The 17,442-nt window shown below is 39.1% G+C and overlaps 1 protein-coding gene and 1 long non-coding RNA gene across 10 annotated transcripts in view; both read right to left on the bottom strand.

The window, feature by feature from the left end:
- Positions 1-10,930, bottom strand: part of ubr5 (ubiquitin protein ligase E3 component n-recognin 5) — a 31,012-nt gene extending 20,082 nt beyond the window's left edge. For 3 of the 9 annotated variants that reach the window (XM_039619310.1, XM_039619315.1, XM_039619312.1), the window contains exons 1-13: positions 10,533-10,928; positions 6,622-6,666; positions 6,417-6,498; positions 5,807-5,883; positions 4,100-4,219; positions 3,187-3,460; positions 2,895-3,054; positions 2,485-2,634; positions 1,616-1,827; positions 1,300-1,416; positions 1,070-1,180; positions 745-899; positions 4-121 (exon numbers count right to left, since the gene is read on the bottom strand). In XM_039619310.1, coding sequence (XP_039475244.1) covers positions 4-121; positions 745-899; positions 1,070-1,180; positions 1,300-1,416; positions 1,616-1,827; positions 2,485-2,634; positions 2,895-3,054; positions 3,187-3,460; positions 4,100-4,219; positions 5,807-5,883; positions 6,417-6,498; positions 6,622-6,666; positions 10,533-10,594 — 1,683 coding nt within the window. In that variant the 5' untranslated portion in view covers positions 10,595-10,928. Of the gene's footprint in view, positions 1-3; positions 122-744; positions 900-1,069; positions 1,181-1,299; positions 1,417-1,615; positions 1,828-2,484; positions 2,635-2,894; positions 3,055-3,186; positions 3,461-4,099; positions 4,220-5,806; positions 5,884-6,416; positions 6,499-6,621; positions 6,667-10,532 lie in introns of all 9 variants that reach the window. The other 6 variants (XM_039619316.1, XM_039619314.1, XM_039619313.1 and 3 more) reach the window with 4 other exon arrangements.
- Positions 10,931-13,453: 2,523 nt separating this feature from the next.
- On the bottom strand, positions 13,454-17,333 carry LOC120442842. The gene is made up of 3 exons (XR_005614977.1): positions 17,189-17,333; positions 16,551-16,622; positions 13,454-14,440 (listed from the first exon to the last, which is right to left on the bottom strand). It is a non-coding gene; the product is annotated as an uncharacterized LOC120442842 (long non-coding RNA).
- Between the last annotated feature and the right edge of the window lie 109 nt (positions 17,334-17,442).

A 17,442-nucleotide genomic window follows, 5' to 3' on the forward strand; every position in this document is an offset into this window, starting at 1 on the left:
TACCTGTGTTCCCACAGTGATGTTGGGTATGGAGGAGATGCCAGCACTGGATTTTGGCTTTTTGTTCTTGGCTCTGGCCTTTTCAAGCATCTTCTTCCTTTGACTGAAAGGCACAACACCCCTGCAGAGAGATGGAAGCAGTAAATGTAAACAAAACAAAAACAAAAAGCAAAACACTTCACTAACATCTACACTTTCCCTATGATACAATATGCAATGCTCTCACGCCGACTGTGACATCACTTGGTAATCTTTGGTACAATGCAGCCTTTAGAAGGAGTCACACAGTTTGTCTCCATTGTGTGTTTTGCCATAGGACTGAGAGGTTACTGCAGTTGGTGTACAAATTTTCAGGATCTTTTGACATTTTAAAATATCTCTTTAGCTTTTTCTTTTGAGGGGGAAGGGGGGCACAGAAAAATTCATTCCAATCACACTATATGAACAGGGAACACCAAATGTACAATTTTACAATTCAGACACAAAAGCTGGAAAACATAATAATAATACATGCATCACTGGTAGCACTTAGTAATGTTATGGCACGTAGGCAGTAAGTGCTGCAACTAACGGGGACAATTCTTGACTTAACCTATTGTTCTGCTCGTAATGAACACTGCTGGCTGTTCACAAACTGAGCGGTACAACAATGTTATGGGGACCCTTTCAAGCCAATGTTGCCATTTCCCGTAAACAATTAGAAATCAATGTAACGTCACAGAAAAACAACATTTTTTTTCTCACCACCAGTAGAGGCTATTCTCCAGCTGTGCACATGTGTAGAGTGCACAGCAATGCAGCGACACCATGCGTTCCCCCTGCAGCTCAGGGAAAGCCTGTGCACTGTGCTCCAGCTTTGAGGCTACGGTGCTCAGTGTTTCGTCCACCCAGGTTGCCACCTGCATGACATCCATACAAACATCAGTTAATGAGCAGATTATTTAATAAATGTGGATTGTTAGAATGGTTCATGATAAATTAAAAAAAAGAAAAGAAACCCAGCAATAATCATCTCAAGGCTGCACAAACAACCTTGTTCTTATGTAAAGAAGAGCAATTAAAAACCTACCTTGTTGGTCTCTGTAGCTACAGTGGCTCTGATGCTATTGGCAGACAGTAAGGTAATCTTCTCATTAGCCAGCCCCAGGAAGGATATACGTGGGTGATGAATAGCAGGATTCTGATGTGACAAATGCCAGAAGTTAGTGATATTACCTGTTGTTACAATAAAAGATACATATACATCTTATTTCACTAGATTTTAGTTTTTCTTCCAGTAACACGGGTTGAATTCATCACCTGTGGATTCCTGTAGGGTTCAGATTCACTCCACTTCCACTGATACAGCTCTCCTTTGGAGCTCACAGCTACCAGCTCTGAGAACATTGCTCCAATGCTCACAAACTTCACACCATCCTAGAAAGGAAATTGAAGGTCTCAGCAAACGTAGGGTCAAGAAAAACTTCAATCTAACTCAACTCCAGTCATGATGTACAGACACCAGATGAACAAAGGAAACAGGTGAAATCTCCACTTGTCTTGCAATAATGACACAACTTCCTTTTTGTTTGTTTTAAAAATACAACCTCTGAACAGTCCTCTGTACTTTTCTTACCTTGTCCGGCCACCACTGGAGCTCCTCTCCCAGGGAAACGGGGCTCTGCACAGGGATACTCTTCTTGTCAAGACTTGGTTCCCCCTCACGGCTGGTGGAACCCCGCTCCGTGTCAAAAGAGGCCCCGTCGAGCCACCGACGCTCACGTAACCTCAATACAGACTCACGTTCACGCAACAGCTCTGAGTCACGCTCTAAGGGAAGAAGGAGAACTGGTATGCAATAAGGTCACACCAGTGGGATAGAAGTAAGCCACTCTCTGGGAAAGACCCGTCAACATAGTTTTAAGAATAGAGAGAGAAAGAGATTCTTTAGAATCACTATAATGAAAAATCAATCAATTTAATACTTGAGATTGAGTGGGAATCTAAATTATACTGTGGTGAGTCACATTGCACGCCCATTAAAATGCGAGATAGAAGAGGAAGTGGATAGACAGAAAGAAAGCATGCATATGGGCTAAAAGTGGGCTAGGGAGGGTTTTAAATAGACCCTTGAAGGGTCCTTGTTAGGACAGGTGGGCCTAGCGGGCCTTTCTCAGAGAGCTCACAGTATGTACTACAGCCATGCAGCATAAAACACCAAACATTCATAATATAAACTCAGCTAAACAAACTAAAGGGAAACGTACACAGTAGACCACGAGAACCATTTCGCTTTCACAAGCTTTACAGAAACACCTGAACAGTGGTTAACTGTAAGTGTAATATTTGGCATTACACCCACAGTCGCCTTGATTTCCAGCTTTTCAGTAGTATTTCCTTATAAAGCCATCCCCAGATGAACAAAAGCCATCACCAGTGCTGCCACCAAAGCCTTTAGAACACCCTGCCTTCCCATCACTAGTCAGAAGAGAGTTGTTGAATTACCTCTGGAGGATCCCAGGCGAGACAGTGACGAGCGTCTAAAAGAGGGATAGCCAAAGTAGCTAATATCCTCAGAGAACATGGCATCAGCATCAATGATGACACTGGGATGGGCTGAGTGGATGTCTGCATCCAACAGGGACATCAGATCCTCTGCACAAGGGAAGCACACATAAATTTCAAATTTTAAGACAGAATCATAAAACCCCTCAACTTTTTTTTTTATGATTATGGTAAAACAATTTCAATTTACAATGATCAGAATTTAAAACAGCAAAACTTTTTGCCAAAAGCCTACTTATATCTTAATGTGCTGCACTCAAATTAAAAGTAAACTGTTTCAGTGTTAAAGAGAAGTCATTTCACAAAACAACATCATTACATATGAGCCACTTGCTATTTGTGTGACAAACCTCCAGGGAGGTAAGACTCGCTGGCTGTGTCATCGCCATCATCTCCATCTTCATCATCCCGGCTCAGCAGGTTATTTACGGCGAGGTTGACATCTAGGTTGGTTCTCTGGAGCTCCCTAATGATCACACTCCTGGATTTCCCTTGAAGAACTACCTGGGCCTGGGGAATGTACAAGGACACAAAAGTAAAAAACATTTCTCATGAATGTCACCGTTACTTACTTTAAATAAAGGATTAAAAGAGGCTACAAAAACATTTTTAAGGTCTGTGTATAGGCTGAGTGTGCTGTACCTGAGTAATGAGTTCTTCGGGGATGACAGAAGCTGGTATGACAGGCTGAGGCTGGCTACTTAGAAGTCCTGAGCCTCGGTCTCTTCCTGTGCGGATGACCCTGGTCTGTCGACGGGAGTCGCGAGCTGCTGTTGACGACCTTCCCGATGTGCCTCCGCCTCCTCCTCCTCCGCCTCCTCCTCCACTGCTTCCACCTCCTGCTCCACCTCCTCCTGCTCCTCCTCCACTTCCACCTCCACCACTGCCTCCATTTACACCAGAGCTCCAGCGACTCCTGTTACATACAGTATAAAACCACAATCAGACACGACTGCCAAAAACACACCACCTGACTACAAACAGCAGACTCGAAACACACACACACATCTGATTACAAAGGAATTTGGTCTTTGTGACAGCAGAGACGGGCTAGTCCGCACTGAGATGGATTCAGCAAGACAAGAAAAAAAAAAATCAGATTAAACTGGTGGCTCTTTTCCTCATTTAATCAGGCAAAGTGAAAGAAAAAAGTTTCATTGTAGAATAATAGCATATACACAGTTTAATTTACTCCAAGAGTAAGTAATACATTTGTTTATTTGGGATGTTCGAACCATTTCTCCCAGGCATTGAATTGTATTAAGGTCTTACAAAAACAATATTGTGTAGTATCAAGTGGTTTTCCAGTGGTCACCAATATGAAAAGCAGTAAGAAAACCACAGGGTTGATGAACAAGCTGATGCTTTTTGATGCGTCCACTGGGGATACATTTATTTACATTTTACAACACCCTAAAAAGTTCTCACCAGAATGTGTGGCAGTAAAAAAAAAAAGCAAGGAAAACACCACTAACTCACTGCTGAGCCACTGTTAAGCTCTATACACTGAGCTTTCACAGGATCATTCGACTCTGTCAGCCCTGCCAGAACTTACCCAAGGGTGTTGCCTGCCAGTCTGCCCAGTGTGTCAGAACCAGACAGGAACCAGGGTGGATCACTGGTCCTGCCTGGCCTGGAGCTCCTTCCTGTCCCTGAACCACTGCTCAACTTTGAACTGGAAACAAAAGATGGGAGATCAGTTACAAACCTACAGATGTCCCAAAAGGACTAAAAAACAAACAAACCAAAAAAATCCTATTTTTTTTCTTTTACCTTTATAACCTGGGTTAACAAAGTAAATTTACCCCAGGTATTAGTTAATTTACACCCCTTGGTTCAGGATTCATTTCATTATTGAACTATGAAACAGGAGGGGGTATTTTGGAGACTAGCATGGCAACACCCTTGGGAATCAGAATTGGCTGCAACTCATTCCTCCATCAAGACTTTCTATTTTTAAAAGTTCTTGGGTTTTGGGGCTGCGAGTGCTTTCTCCTAATAATTGAATAATGTAATGTTGTATGAGTTTAAACAAAAGTAGTTGGCTGCAATATTCCTAAGTGATGTGTTGTACATTTGTATAATTTGTCTTTTGAATGAAGAAAAACCAAAAAAACCAAAAACCCTTTTAACAAAATAACATAATCAGGTATTACTACACTGTTACAGAAGGAAATAGAATACAGAAAAGGAAAGTCAAATCATTCAGATATAATAAAAGCAAACAAATTCAATCCAGCAGTCAACAAGCTGACACAATCCATTACAATTCAAAACCACACAAATGTGTTTGTTGAGTATGCTGACAAACTTCCCAAAGACAACCTGTCAAGGCTCTTTTCTTCGGGCTTCCCAACAACCCACAATAGTGCCAAATAAATAGCTAAGCCATGTCCTGTTGTTCTGCGAGTCTGTGGCAGGGAACGAAACATATGCTCTACAGCAAAATCTGGAGCAGAGGGCTCCTTAGTCTCTTACAGCCCGACTCGCATGCATATTGAACAGCTAGTATATGAAATCACTGTTGGATGTTGTTCTGCTGGCAGGACATCAACAACTATCAATGAGACACTCACCAAAATTCATGTTCATAGCCAACGAGAAACAAAGCAGCTAGTGAAAAGGTATTTTTAAAAGGTAGTCACGATTTTATCAAAATCGTCGACGACTGATTTAATAGTCGTAGCGTCGTTTGAATACAAAGTGTAATAACGGACTGAAACAGAAATGGCAGCAAAAAAGTTTGTGGCAAGTGGCACACAGCTTGCTCATTCTTTCTGGGCCAAAAAAGGAACTGGCTTTCATGAGAAAGTTCGCAAAAATAAAAACAATTTTAGGGCTGCTATGTTTTTAGTCTATTGGTGTCAAGAAAAAAAAAAAGAAGCTTTTTCTTTTTAAAATTTGAGGTACAAAAAATAAATTCCTAAGATAAAGCTATACTGAGAAGATTTGATTTGAATTAAACTAAAACAAGAGCATCTGATATTCAAACAGCAGTTTAGGTATATTTAAGACTTTGGAGCAAATCTTTGTTGAAACAGACAATACCACAGTAATATGCTAGAAATGTGTTATACTCGCCAAAAAGGGCATAAGTACTGACTAGAATTCAAATTACAGCAACCAAGATCCATAAGCCTGAGCATATTCCTCGCATCTTGAATGAGACGTTTCCACAAGCAATCTGTTTTCCAATTCAGTGCCAAAGCTAAAAGCTAAAAAGGTTTCCTGGGACAGATCCCATCATAAACAAGTCTCTCACCCATCGCTGCCATCCGGCTTGCTGAGCTCCAGGCGATCCGGCTGGACAGCAAAGCTGATTCTGCATACACGTCCATCCTGAAAGAGACGCAACAGTGACTTTTAATGTATTACATTAATTAAAAAGGGAAAACAAATACATTTACATTAATTTATTACATTAGGAAATGAAAACAAAACTGAGTAAAATACAGTCTTTTCTTTAAACTATTTTTCTAAGATAATTAATAAGCACGTTAACTACAGCATACCAACTCATTTATCACCATGGTGCTGTACAGTGCTATCTATAATTCAACATCATCATAATGTGGTATCAGCTTGACATGAACAAACACACTCAACACTTCAGCTGAGCATCTTTCACCCACTTGCAAAATACAAACTGAGGTCAACTAACTAATGACTTGTCACTGCACTGTTCAAACTGAGCTGCACCAACTGCAGAATTATGATAAATATTAACAACATATTTAAAAAAAAAACCTAGTCCATATCTACATCTATTGAAGCATATTATCTCATGTTGTACAGCAAAGTCAGAGGGCATCTGATAACTGTGACCTGGCAGCAGATCAGCAGCTGTTTGATTTGATGACTTATAGCATTACCTCAAGGAGAAATCCGGCATGGTTTGGACCGACAACACACTGTTTTAGGGTGGCCTGCTCCAGCAGACTAAGGTGTGGATGACTGCATTAAAGGAAAAAGAAAAAAAAGTGAGCCGACACACAGGACAGCAAGCAAAATAATGTTTACAATAAGTGATCACAATGAATAAAATCACCTAAAAATACAACACAGATACACACTCACCTGTTATAACTATATTTGTTGAGCTTCTCTGAGACTTCACGGAGTCTGAGAAAAAAACAAAACAAAACTACATTAACATATCACCCAGACCAATTTAAGACCTCAATGCAGGTTCCTGTGTGGGAGTCAAAAAAGCATACTGAGAGAAATGCTGTAACATGAGTTACTGTTTATATACAAGCCCTTTTAACTTGCATACAAATTACTGTAAAACATTTTTAAAAGCAAGAAGAATATAGGTGCATTTCAGAAGGCTTTAACATATATGCATCTTTTTTAAATTATCTGAATGATCATAATGATTCTCAGGACAATTTGTTAATTCAATTAGGAACTAGGAAAACAAAACCTCTTTTCTACCGTATAGCAAGACAAGAAAAAAGCCAAAGATAAAAGATGACAATGTTAAACACTTGTTTTGTTTTAAAACAGTATGACACACAATAGGTTGCTAATAACACACACAAAAAATAAATGTTCTTGATCAGCACTGACAAAACATCTGTGGGAACTTGTATGTGATGATGTATGTGCAGCAAGCATCAAGAGCCTGTTGGACTGTCCAGAGTCAATGCAATGACTCAGTGTTACCTTTTAATTTCTCACTATTTGAGAATAAAATATATATTATACTTAAATTAATGAATGGTTACAAACTGGTAAAAACTCTCTCTTATAGTTCTGTTGATTTTTGTTTGACTGTAGCTAAAAGGCTCTTTGTTAGGCTCCAAAGTCTCCTCTAAGAAGGACGATCCCATAGGAAGATATCAGCCAGTGGCACAAGCCAGAGTTGTAGTATGCATTTTAAATACCTTTCAGCAAGTTCCCAGACATGGTTTGAGTCTAGTCCCAGGCTAAAAGAAAATTCAATAACCTTCATTAAAAACTAAGTTTATGGTCTGGGACTAAGCTTAATCCACGCCTGGAAAACTGAGCCTCAGTCAGTTTTTAATGTACTATATAGTTCAAAGGTTATGAATCCGCAACCCATCATTACTGGCAATGTGGAAAAAAATTACACTTCATTGATTTTCACTGCTTCATGCCTTTTATCAAATAGACACAAAGCAGTTTAAAAAAAATATAAAAGAAATTATAACAGCTATTTCAAGCTTTGCTGTGAGTTGCCCTTAAGTGTAAAGCAAACTATTTTTGGTCCCTTTTCCACTTGACAATCCTGACAAATGTGCTGTAAGATTGCCTATATTGACATTTAAGATGAGTCATGACCACCATCCAGCTGTCTGCAGGCAACTGAATCTTCTATCTGCAATCTCTAGTAACAACAATGTGAGGATGGCATGAAAATATCACATGGTTAGCCCTACATGGTGTCAACGAGAAACTGAAATGGTCCAAATAGAAAACAGATACTGAATTTCCCCCCAGAACCACCTGACAATAAAAAATAAAATAAAAAAATCTCCCACTGACACAATGAAAAGCAGTTGTCTGTCCTGCCAGTCCAAAATAATCTTTTTAATTGGTTAAAAAAAAAAAAAAGAAACATTCAAGGATTGCTGTAAACTTTTAATACTCTGTTTTATAACTTTCTGAAATAGGTAGCCTAACTGTGTGCTGCTGCAGTCCACTGACAATCAGCACAGAAAAAGAAAGAAAGAAATTAGACATCAACTTCCATACTTATTTAGACTATCAGTGTCTTTTATGAAGAAGTGTTTGTCTCATGTCATGAAACCCATTTGCACCTCACACAATCAAGGAAATGCAGTTATCCAATCATGCTTCAGCACACACGAGGTCTGGATAGTACAGTTTCTTCAACTCTTAAGTGCAAAAGATCACTGGTGATGTGATGACATCCAAGATGTGAGAAAAACAAAAAAGCATCACAACGTACATGTTACTGTCAAGGCCAAACATACAAAATCACATATATCTCACTACTTAGACATACAAAAAAGAATTGTGTACTAAAATAGATGCACAGTTTATGCAGAATGTCAGAAAAAGCCAGAAAATATGCAATCTAATTCCACCCTTTAGAAAGCTATCAAAAGCAAGGTAGAATGTAAACAGGAAATATTTTTAAATTACATCCAATGCCTCTAAACCACTGGGACATAAAAAACAGAACAGGCAGAATTCTCGTCACACACACAACATATTAAAAGCTCATGCTTCACTCCTAACACTGCAAAAAAGTAAGAGAAAATGACTCACAAAGCATCCAGGTCAGCCATTCACTAACCTTCCCATCAAATAAATGGTAGTACCCTAGCACAGACAAGTCTATTCCCTTCAATGAGCCATTTAAAACTGTTTCACCGCAGCAGAAAAAACCCCCCACATAAAATATCCATCTCACTACAGGGGAATGCCATTTGCCATTTCACTGTCCTAAATGAATGTGTGCAAGCAAACCTCAGGTCAAACAAAGAAATCTGACCAGATATTCATGCTAGGGAAGCTGGACTAAGACTTTTTATGTCAGATAGAAGCACTTATCTGCTTTGACAACTGCAAGTTCATAGAAGACAGACAGAGAGAGAGTGAGCAAGGGGGTGTGAAGGGGGAGGGGGGATAGCACCACATGGTGACAGCAGCATGCAATGACATGCATGCCTGGGGATCGAAAAACCCTGACCTCTTTTAAGGAAGGAATAGTCCATACAATCAAGATGTTTCAGCGGTGCCTCTGACCATCAAGAGCAAACTGTGCTTTCCTGTCAATCAGACCAAAGCTGATCCCCGCAGATTTGGACAGTACATCAACCAACAGAGGATGTTTAAATCCTCCCGTGCCCATAACCAGTATTTAATCTCAAGGTCATTCTAAAAACACTTTGACTTCTTGACCTCTTTGTCTTTAAGTAGAGCAGCTCATTAATCAGTTAAGTCTCAATGGGTGTTATAAATAGTTTTATCATAAATCGCATGTTCTGCCAAAAAAGGGTCGTAAACAATCTCCTGAACACTCAGTCTAGAACCAAAAATCCATAAAGTCAGAGTGATGCATACCAGCACTTTGTTACAAGCAACAATGTAGTATGTGGCCAAATACACTGTGCAGTGCCACATTGTATTAAGGCAACAGTGAGAAGACTTAAAATGTCGCGTGTGGGCACTCAGGACAATTTAGAATCCAACACAGACCGTAAACTTTAAAAGCCTTGGCTTGCCACCTTATTAAAGCCAATAACTAGATTAATTTGAATGCGATGGTGCTAACAGTAGTTCGCTGCATATTTTAGATATTTATCTCAGTGCGCAATGCTAAAAGAAGACAAGCGGTGACATAATTTCAAACGATGTTAGTAATTAAATGTTTAATGAAGCGTCAAGAAAAAGAAGAGCCTTCCACAAAGGCCCTGAAATGCAAATATTTGGCTTTCTTAAGAGCGTGGTAGCGACTTAACTAGCTTGCTAGCATTAGCAGCTAGCTATCGGTAAGCTGACGTTAGCCGCTGCATAGATCACGGTAAATCAACAAGACGCTCGCAAAACAAACAATGACACTTGTCAAAGAGCGTATATGATAACTGCACACGAAAAAGATTTAAATTTTCTACTAAGTTGTGTTTTTACGACCTTTAATACCCTCTCTTTACCCCATCCCCCAACCCCGCAACTTTGACTAAGAGCCAATCCATCCAGAGAACCAAGGAAACCGACAGCTAGCGTTAGCTATTCGACTGAAAGCCAGTTAACAGGTTAGCATGTTAGCAAATGACTCTGTTTAGGTAGCAGCAAGCTAACAAGGATCCCTCAAAATGCCGGGCCTCATTTTACCCCCCGGGTGGGGGGGTCATTTAAATAATTTAAACCCGAACACATTCACATGACAATGTCAACATCGAGCACAAATACTAACTCGAATACTAAGCAACACTGCCCGCACATAAATATTGATTTCAAGTCTTCTTTTTCCACGGGCCGCAACAAAATACCTGTCATTGAGCTGATCCTCGGTCCCGGGCAACGGGTGAACCACGAAGTGTATAGATGTCATTGGGCCAATCCAAAATCACACCGAGACGTGTGGAAATGGGTACTCTTTCGATTACTGTATATATGAGGATTCATAGGAATCTTTTAAGGGCGAAAAAGCTCGAGTTAGATCCCAGCCTCCTCACCCACATGCCGCCATCTTAGCTCTAACCAGCTTCTTCTGTGTGTGTTGATTAGTGCACATGCACTCGCTCCGCTGGTTGGACCTCTAGCACAAACAGGAAATAAAAAAATTGGATGGGGCTGGCCTCGAGAAGAAAGACATCTGTAACAAAAAGCCAAGCGTTGCACTCCGAAGGCTTTGTTCTAATCCAGTTCACCTATTGCATCTTAGTCTGTTTTGTCTGTTAGGCAGTCGAGGTGTTCATATGTTCACTAAAGCACTATGAAGGTCAAAGAAAGGGTTAAATTTTGCGAGGTTATCTCTTTAAAAGCAGGAACAATAGAATAGAAAAAGATGAGACAATTGGTTTTAAAATAGAGTATCAACGAAAAAGAAGCAGCACAAATTTGTGCCTTTTGTGCCGTTACAAGCGGTATAGTTTTTTCTATTAGAAATTGCGTCATTATTCTAGCTTTATTGTCTGCTTCCAAGTCAAAATGTTCAATAATAGATAAAATATTATTTCTAAAGCCATTCAGTTAAAAAAAAAGGTATGTACAATACATAACACGGTAACTAATCAGTGGTAAGAAATGTATTAATGTCAGCCTAAAAGGCTAACACGATGGACTGCTGTTGTTATAATAATGTTAAACAGCTAGCACTATTAGCTTTAGCGTTTAAGCTACCCAACTTGAATTCTTTGCTAGCGTCCACTGTAATGTGGCTATTTTCTCCCTGTGAACACGTGTGGTTATGCAGGCCTATGTATACGTGTGCGCCTGTAACTAGTAATTGCATTGAATTCTTTGCTTGTATGTTGTTTGCGATTTGCTTTTGCTCGCCTGTTTTTAAAACAATATTTATGAATAATAAAATATTAATGAAGACATTAATGACAAGTATACTTTGCCCCTACTTGCAAAATTTCATCCTTGAGTTAAATCAAATGAAAGGATGATGAAAAAACAACAAAATAATACTACTACTACTAATAATAATAATATCAGATGTCTTTCTGCTAGATAGATAAATTGTATTATATAGAGTGATAGCATGAGGTATGAAAGATTTCCCGTTTCTGTAATAAGAGTGTATCTGAATGGGCTCCTTGAAGCTCCTCTGCTTCCTGTCTAGTTAGGTGCTACAGTCAAGGATTACCTAAAACTGATAATAGTTTGTTCAGTGATCTCCTCGCCACCACAGTTTCAAAAGAGCCAGCCTTCCTAATCACTTTATTCAGTCTGCTGGTGTCACCAGTTCTGATGCTACTCCTTCAGTCGACCACAGCAAAGTGCACTGCACTTGCCAGTACAGACTGATATCTCGAACAATTTGCTGTGCACACTGAAAGAAAACAGAGCCTCATCATCCCCTTTTGTATATGGCCTCTTTATTGGTCTTCCAGTTCAGTCTGTTGTTTATGTGGATCCCCAGGTACTTGCACTCTGGCACCACATCAACGTCTTGTCCCAGGATTGGGTTGTGTGACTGTCCTCTTCCTTCTAATGTCAATCACCATCTCTCGGAAGCAGACGATTCCTCCCAGACCACTCCACAAAACCGTCCACTACTGCTCTGTACTCCCAATACATCCAACCACCGCACAGTTGTCAGTGTAATTTTGCAAGCTGCCCGAGTCTAAGTTGTATTGAAATGTAAATATAATGTTTCTGAAAAATGTTTAAAATTGTGATTTGTCCAGTTAATATAGTGTCAGTAAGAGCAACATCAAAATCTGAAAATAAAATTATGATTTTTTATATAAGTAATTATTTATTACTCAAAAGTACTTCCAGCAAGTACTTGCAACATGGCCCCATGGGCCTTCTTGTTGGGATATTTGGAGCATTTTGATTTATAATAGCAAAGTATAAATCTGTTATGACTAAAGTAAAATTATGACTAAATTAAATAAGAATAATTGCAAAACTACATTTTAAAGACCTCCATAAGTTCTGCTCAGGGATAAAAACAAAATCAGATTATTCTCTCAATCCATTTGGAAATAGGTATATTTAATCCTGTGTTTGTTTTTTCAGTTTTTGCTATATAACAACTAAATATGCAAAAAACCAACCAGCACTTACTATTAAACCATTATTTTTGGCATATAATGAACATTATTTGTAATAAAAGATCAGATGTACTTTATTCATCCCCAAATCTGGGCAAGATCATAAAACAAAACCCAGATAAAGGCCACAAGCCGAAACGCGTTGTACAGTCAATAAAGTTGCTCCTCTTTCATTTTAAGTGTTGTTGGAGTTCCTGCCTTGTGAGCTTTTCATCCTCTCCATGCACCTTGGAAATAGATGAAGTTATGCCAGAAATTTTTGCTGCAAGATCATAAAATAAGACAGCTCCCAAATTAAAAAAAAAGAAAGAACTCAATAAAAAATAAAGATGAAGAGCTAATTAAGTGACAAATGTAAGTAAATAAGTTAATACGCATTTATGTAAGTAGTATCTAAGTAACATTAAAAAGAATATCCATCTCACTACAGGGGAATGTCTGTTGTATAATAAAGTAAAAGTAAATATACATTAAAAATGTATTCAATCATAGCAATAATGTTGATTAAGATGCAACTGAAATATATAAAATGAAATGTTTATCTTTTAAAAATATCTAATCATTAAGAAAAATATACTTGGTATAAACTGAATGTACATTAATCAAGTAAATGTCATTGTGCTATTATTTTGGACATAGCACTTATGTAACAAAATTACTTGTAAGATTTACATTATATCAAATTAAAGTCAGCGTTTTGGGCATATTTTAATTTTGAGTGTATGAAGCAGGAACTCCACTTTTCTTCTCCTCATACCACATTAGTCGTATCTGTCCTTGTGGCAGCAGAGATGAAACAGATGTTAAAGAAAGTGAAAAAAAATCATGACCCTCAGATCATTGCTGCTATTCTTACACTGGTTTATATTTCAAACTGAACCACCTAAAACCTGAGCTCTATAAATGGAAGACCACTGGGAGTCTGTGCACAGCTGATCTTCCTCCCATGGAAAACTGTGTTAGTGCGGTATTCCCAGTCTATTTAAGCCCTGTTGAGTTAAGGAAATAATTTTCTGTTGTTTGAAAGAAAGAAAACGTAGAAGACTCTAATTTAAGCACAACGTTACCATTATGTAACATTGTCAAAAGGAAACTATAGTTTAAGCAGAGCTTAATTCTTGACCCATGCATGTCCTGGATGTGAGCAGAGGAGCTATAGTCAAGAGATGGCCACATTAGGGAGAGGAGGGGTGAATGAACCTCTGCTCAGTGCATGGTGCAAATGATAAGATTTGAATTTTCCAATTTTCTGAAATATAGATTTTGTGTTTCCTGTCCCCTCCAAAAAAAATGCATTGTTAAAAGACAAATAAATAAATGAAAACAGCCTATGCAAAACAATGATTTTCAACTCATATTTTTGTTATACATGTACAATCTCACAAAACTGCAGTTTATCTCACCAGTAGGTGGCATGGTTTACCTTTGATAATAATGTGAGACAGTTGTAGTAATGACAGCTGTCCTTCCTGCACTGCTCTTCTGATTATTTGCTAACACACAAACTCTGCAGAGTTTTTTCAGGATATTTATGCATTCTGATAAGCTCATGGAGAATCGCCCTTCAAAGCTGGAACTGAAAATAAGAGTTTGCCTGCTGAATTCCATTGAAGCATGTTGAGGAAAAAAGACTTGCACTTCTGCCCCAAGTCAGGTTCCTCTTTTATCTGCAAAGTACAGCACAAGTTTCCACTCAGCTCTCGCGAAGAGAAATGCAACCATCTGACTCAAAATGACCCACATGGATGTTGTCCTACCCTGGCCTGCAGTCCACTTTATCTGCAGCTCGACCGAGCAAATGTTTCCTAAAATGTCAGTTGTAACATAAAGAAGAAGACGCGAGTCACACAAGTCTTACAGTGGCCTTTGTGTTAGACGAGCGTCTGTGAAGAATGACTGTTGATTTCGCAAACATTTAAACCATGTTATTAAAATAAGGGGAAATAGTGCAGATGTGAGCATATTTTCACTAGATTATCCGATCATACGTTCTCCTTCAAGTTTGTATGCACCACATCAACCAACCAGATGAGAGAAGAGCGTAAGTTTTATCTGTGTTTACTGAGTTCAACACAGAGGTTATTGAAGCCAAGGCCATTGCTCCAAAAAAACACCCTGTACCCTTTTTTAAGCGTGTAGACAAACAAACCAGAGCTATTTTTAGGTAGGAGGGTGCTGGGTTATTAAATGACCCCGGGAGTTCTTAAATATGGGTACAAAGAGTCAGGGCCAGAAAACTGCATTATCATCAGAGAAAGGTTAGTGGGTTTGGGGATTTAGGAAGTGTGCACATTTTAGGCTGCAAATTTAACTCAATGAATAAAGTTTTATTGCACACAGAGACACTAGAGACAAGATATCCTACTCAGTATAATTAGAGGTTTTCCAGTTGTTACACCTTAAAACTAGGCTGTTTTCATCAGTGAACCCAGACAAGCTGCCTGGGGTAACATGATCAATAGCTGAAGAGTATGAGTTTAAAATAACTCCTCTTAGTGCTGGCAGAAGCATATCTTTGCAGGACTAGGGAAGGACAGAATGTAGCTCTACCTCTTAACATGCACTCGCCTGCACAAACCAAAAAAAACTATATAAAAAGAGAGAAAGAGGATTCAGCCAGTCCTGAAATGTAATCTATGAGAAAATCCCACACCAGCAGAGATAAGATGGTGCTTTATTTGGGGCACAGTCGTCAAACTATTTTAAGCGGTTTTCACCTGATTTGACCGGTGACCATTAAAGTTCAAGTTCACTTTATAATGGTTCAGAATAACTGCCCATTAAAGACTGCCTGGAGATTTCAAGAAGGGTGCTGAGCGGCGAAGGATTTTGCACAAACTCTGTGCGCAACCTACACAAAATCATGGATTTCTGCACAGCTTACATGGCATTATATTGGTCTCTATATGGCTGGTGAATAAACAGACGTAGTGAGTAGTCTCTTTCTGGACATAGAAACACATCCATTTCTGAAACATCTAAAGAGAACGCCAAGTCCTTGGTAATCTAGTCGAAGTGGAAATCACCCCTGCTAACAAACTCCAGTTATCCATTTGTCACTTGCCATCTAGGGGTCAGGTCATAACATGAATGAAGCACTGGTCGTAACACTTGCACAACTGTATACACATGTTGTGAGGCTCTGCTCTAAAGAGCTATTCTATGATTGGTTAAAGACCAACAACATGCCACAGAATCCTCTTTTATGCCATAACCTCTCACTTAAGCTGAGCTGTTTTGCAAACCAAGGATGAGGTGGAATTGAACTGCATGCCCATGCAGCAGCTGCTTGTCAATCACAAAGTACACCCATCTTAGAGAGTACCACATTTATCATACATTTCTAATATAATGAAGACCCCTGTGTACAACAGAAGTCTTCATTATTTTCCCCCCATCTTTCATCTTTAAATTGTTTGCAATAAACTCAACATGCAAACATGGTTTGTGTAGATGAGCTGTGGATTGGCCAGTTGCAATGCACTATAAGTTGGATTACTGATCAGAAAATAATTAATTCATATTTTTTATAGTTCTGAGACACTGGATGCGAGTTTCAGGGAGCTTGAGAAAGTTATGAATGAAATCTTTATGCATTGCATGGTCACACTTTTATTCTGTTCCAGCAAATATGCTTTTGAGGAACATCCCAACAATGCCAGACACAGTCAAATGGGCTGTGTGTCTGTGTGTGTATTTCCCCATTGTGTGTCTACAACCGGCCTTTTGTCCCGGTTCTCTGTGCTGTGCAGGAAGGTCTAGACAGCTGACACTTACCTAATCCACAGGGCTGGCTGAGGCCATCTCCTGTTGGCTGACCTCTTTCCTCCCACAAAAGACAAGGGTCTGCTAATTTAAACAGCAGTCAGATTAATATATATCTATTTTGGGGGAGATTTGAGAAGAAATAAAAAACAAAAAATGACTCAAGAGATGTAGCCTATTCACGTCATTGACTAGTATGTTAAATATATTGTTGTTGCTTTAAGCACCAAACTATCTGAACCTTCTTCCAGTCAGGTGAAATGATTCAAACACAGCTGCCTTGCACCAAAGTAGGGATGTGATTTACACACAAGACACTGGAGCTAACAAAATGTAATCTTGTTACAACTCTGAATGACATTAATGGTAATGAATAATTGTAGAAAGAAAACAATTAGGGGCAAATTACTGTGTGAATTTATATTATGAACATTATACAAAAGGGGGTTGGGGGGGTCTGAAGCACTTGTCCACATAATTTTCCACTCATGGATGAATTAAGAAGATATATTATTAGGAGATATTAGAAACTACCCGGTCCCCCCTTTATCCATGGCCCTGCCTCTCTACTTTAATGAAACAGTAGCTTCATTTAGATACATTTATCTGAAGATTGTTAAGTAGTTACAAGTGCTATATCAATTACCTACCTGTTGCTATCTGATAATGAGCATCTTTTCTCACTGTCTTCACTCCAAGTGTCATAGTGATGATTAGTCAGGACAGATGGTGAGCGTCTGCTCGTCAGGGCAAAGTTACTTATTAAAAACGCCAGTTATTTGCAAGGTGGGTGTGTGGGTTGGGGGGTGGGGTTTTTCTCACACTCCCTTGCTGTTGTGTACCACGCAGTCTCCACGGTGCCTTCAGCCCCTGATCACGCACAGTGCCCCCGCACCATTGGTCT

This window comes from Oreochromis aureus, linkage group 11 (genome assembly GCF_013358895.1).
Source record: "Oreochromis aureus strain Israel breed Guangdong linkage group 11, ZZ_aureus, whole genome shotgun sequence".
Taxonomy (NCBI): domain Eukaryota; kingdom Metazoa; phylum Chordata; class Actinopteri; order Cichliformes; family Cichlidae; genus Oreochromis; species Oreochromis aureus.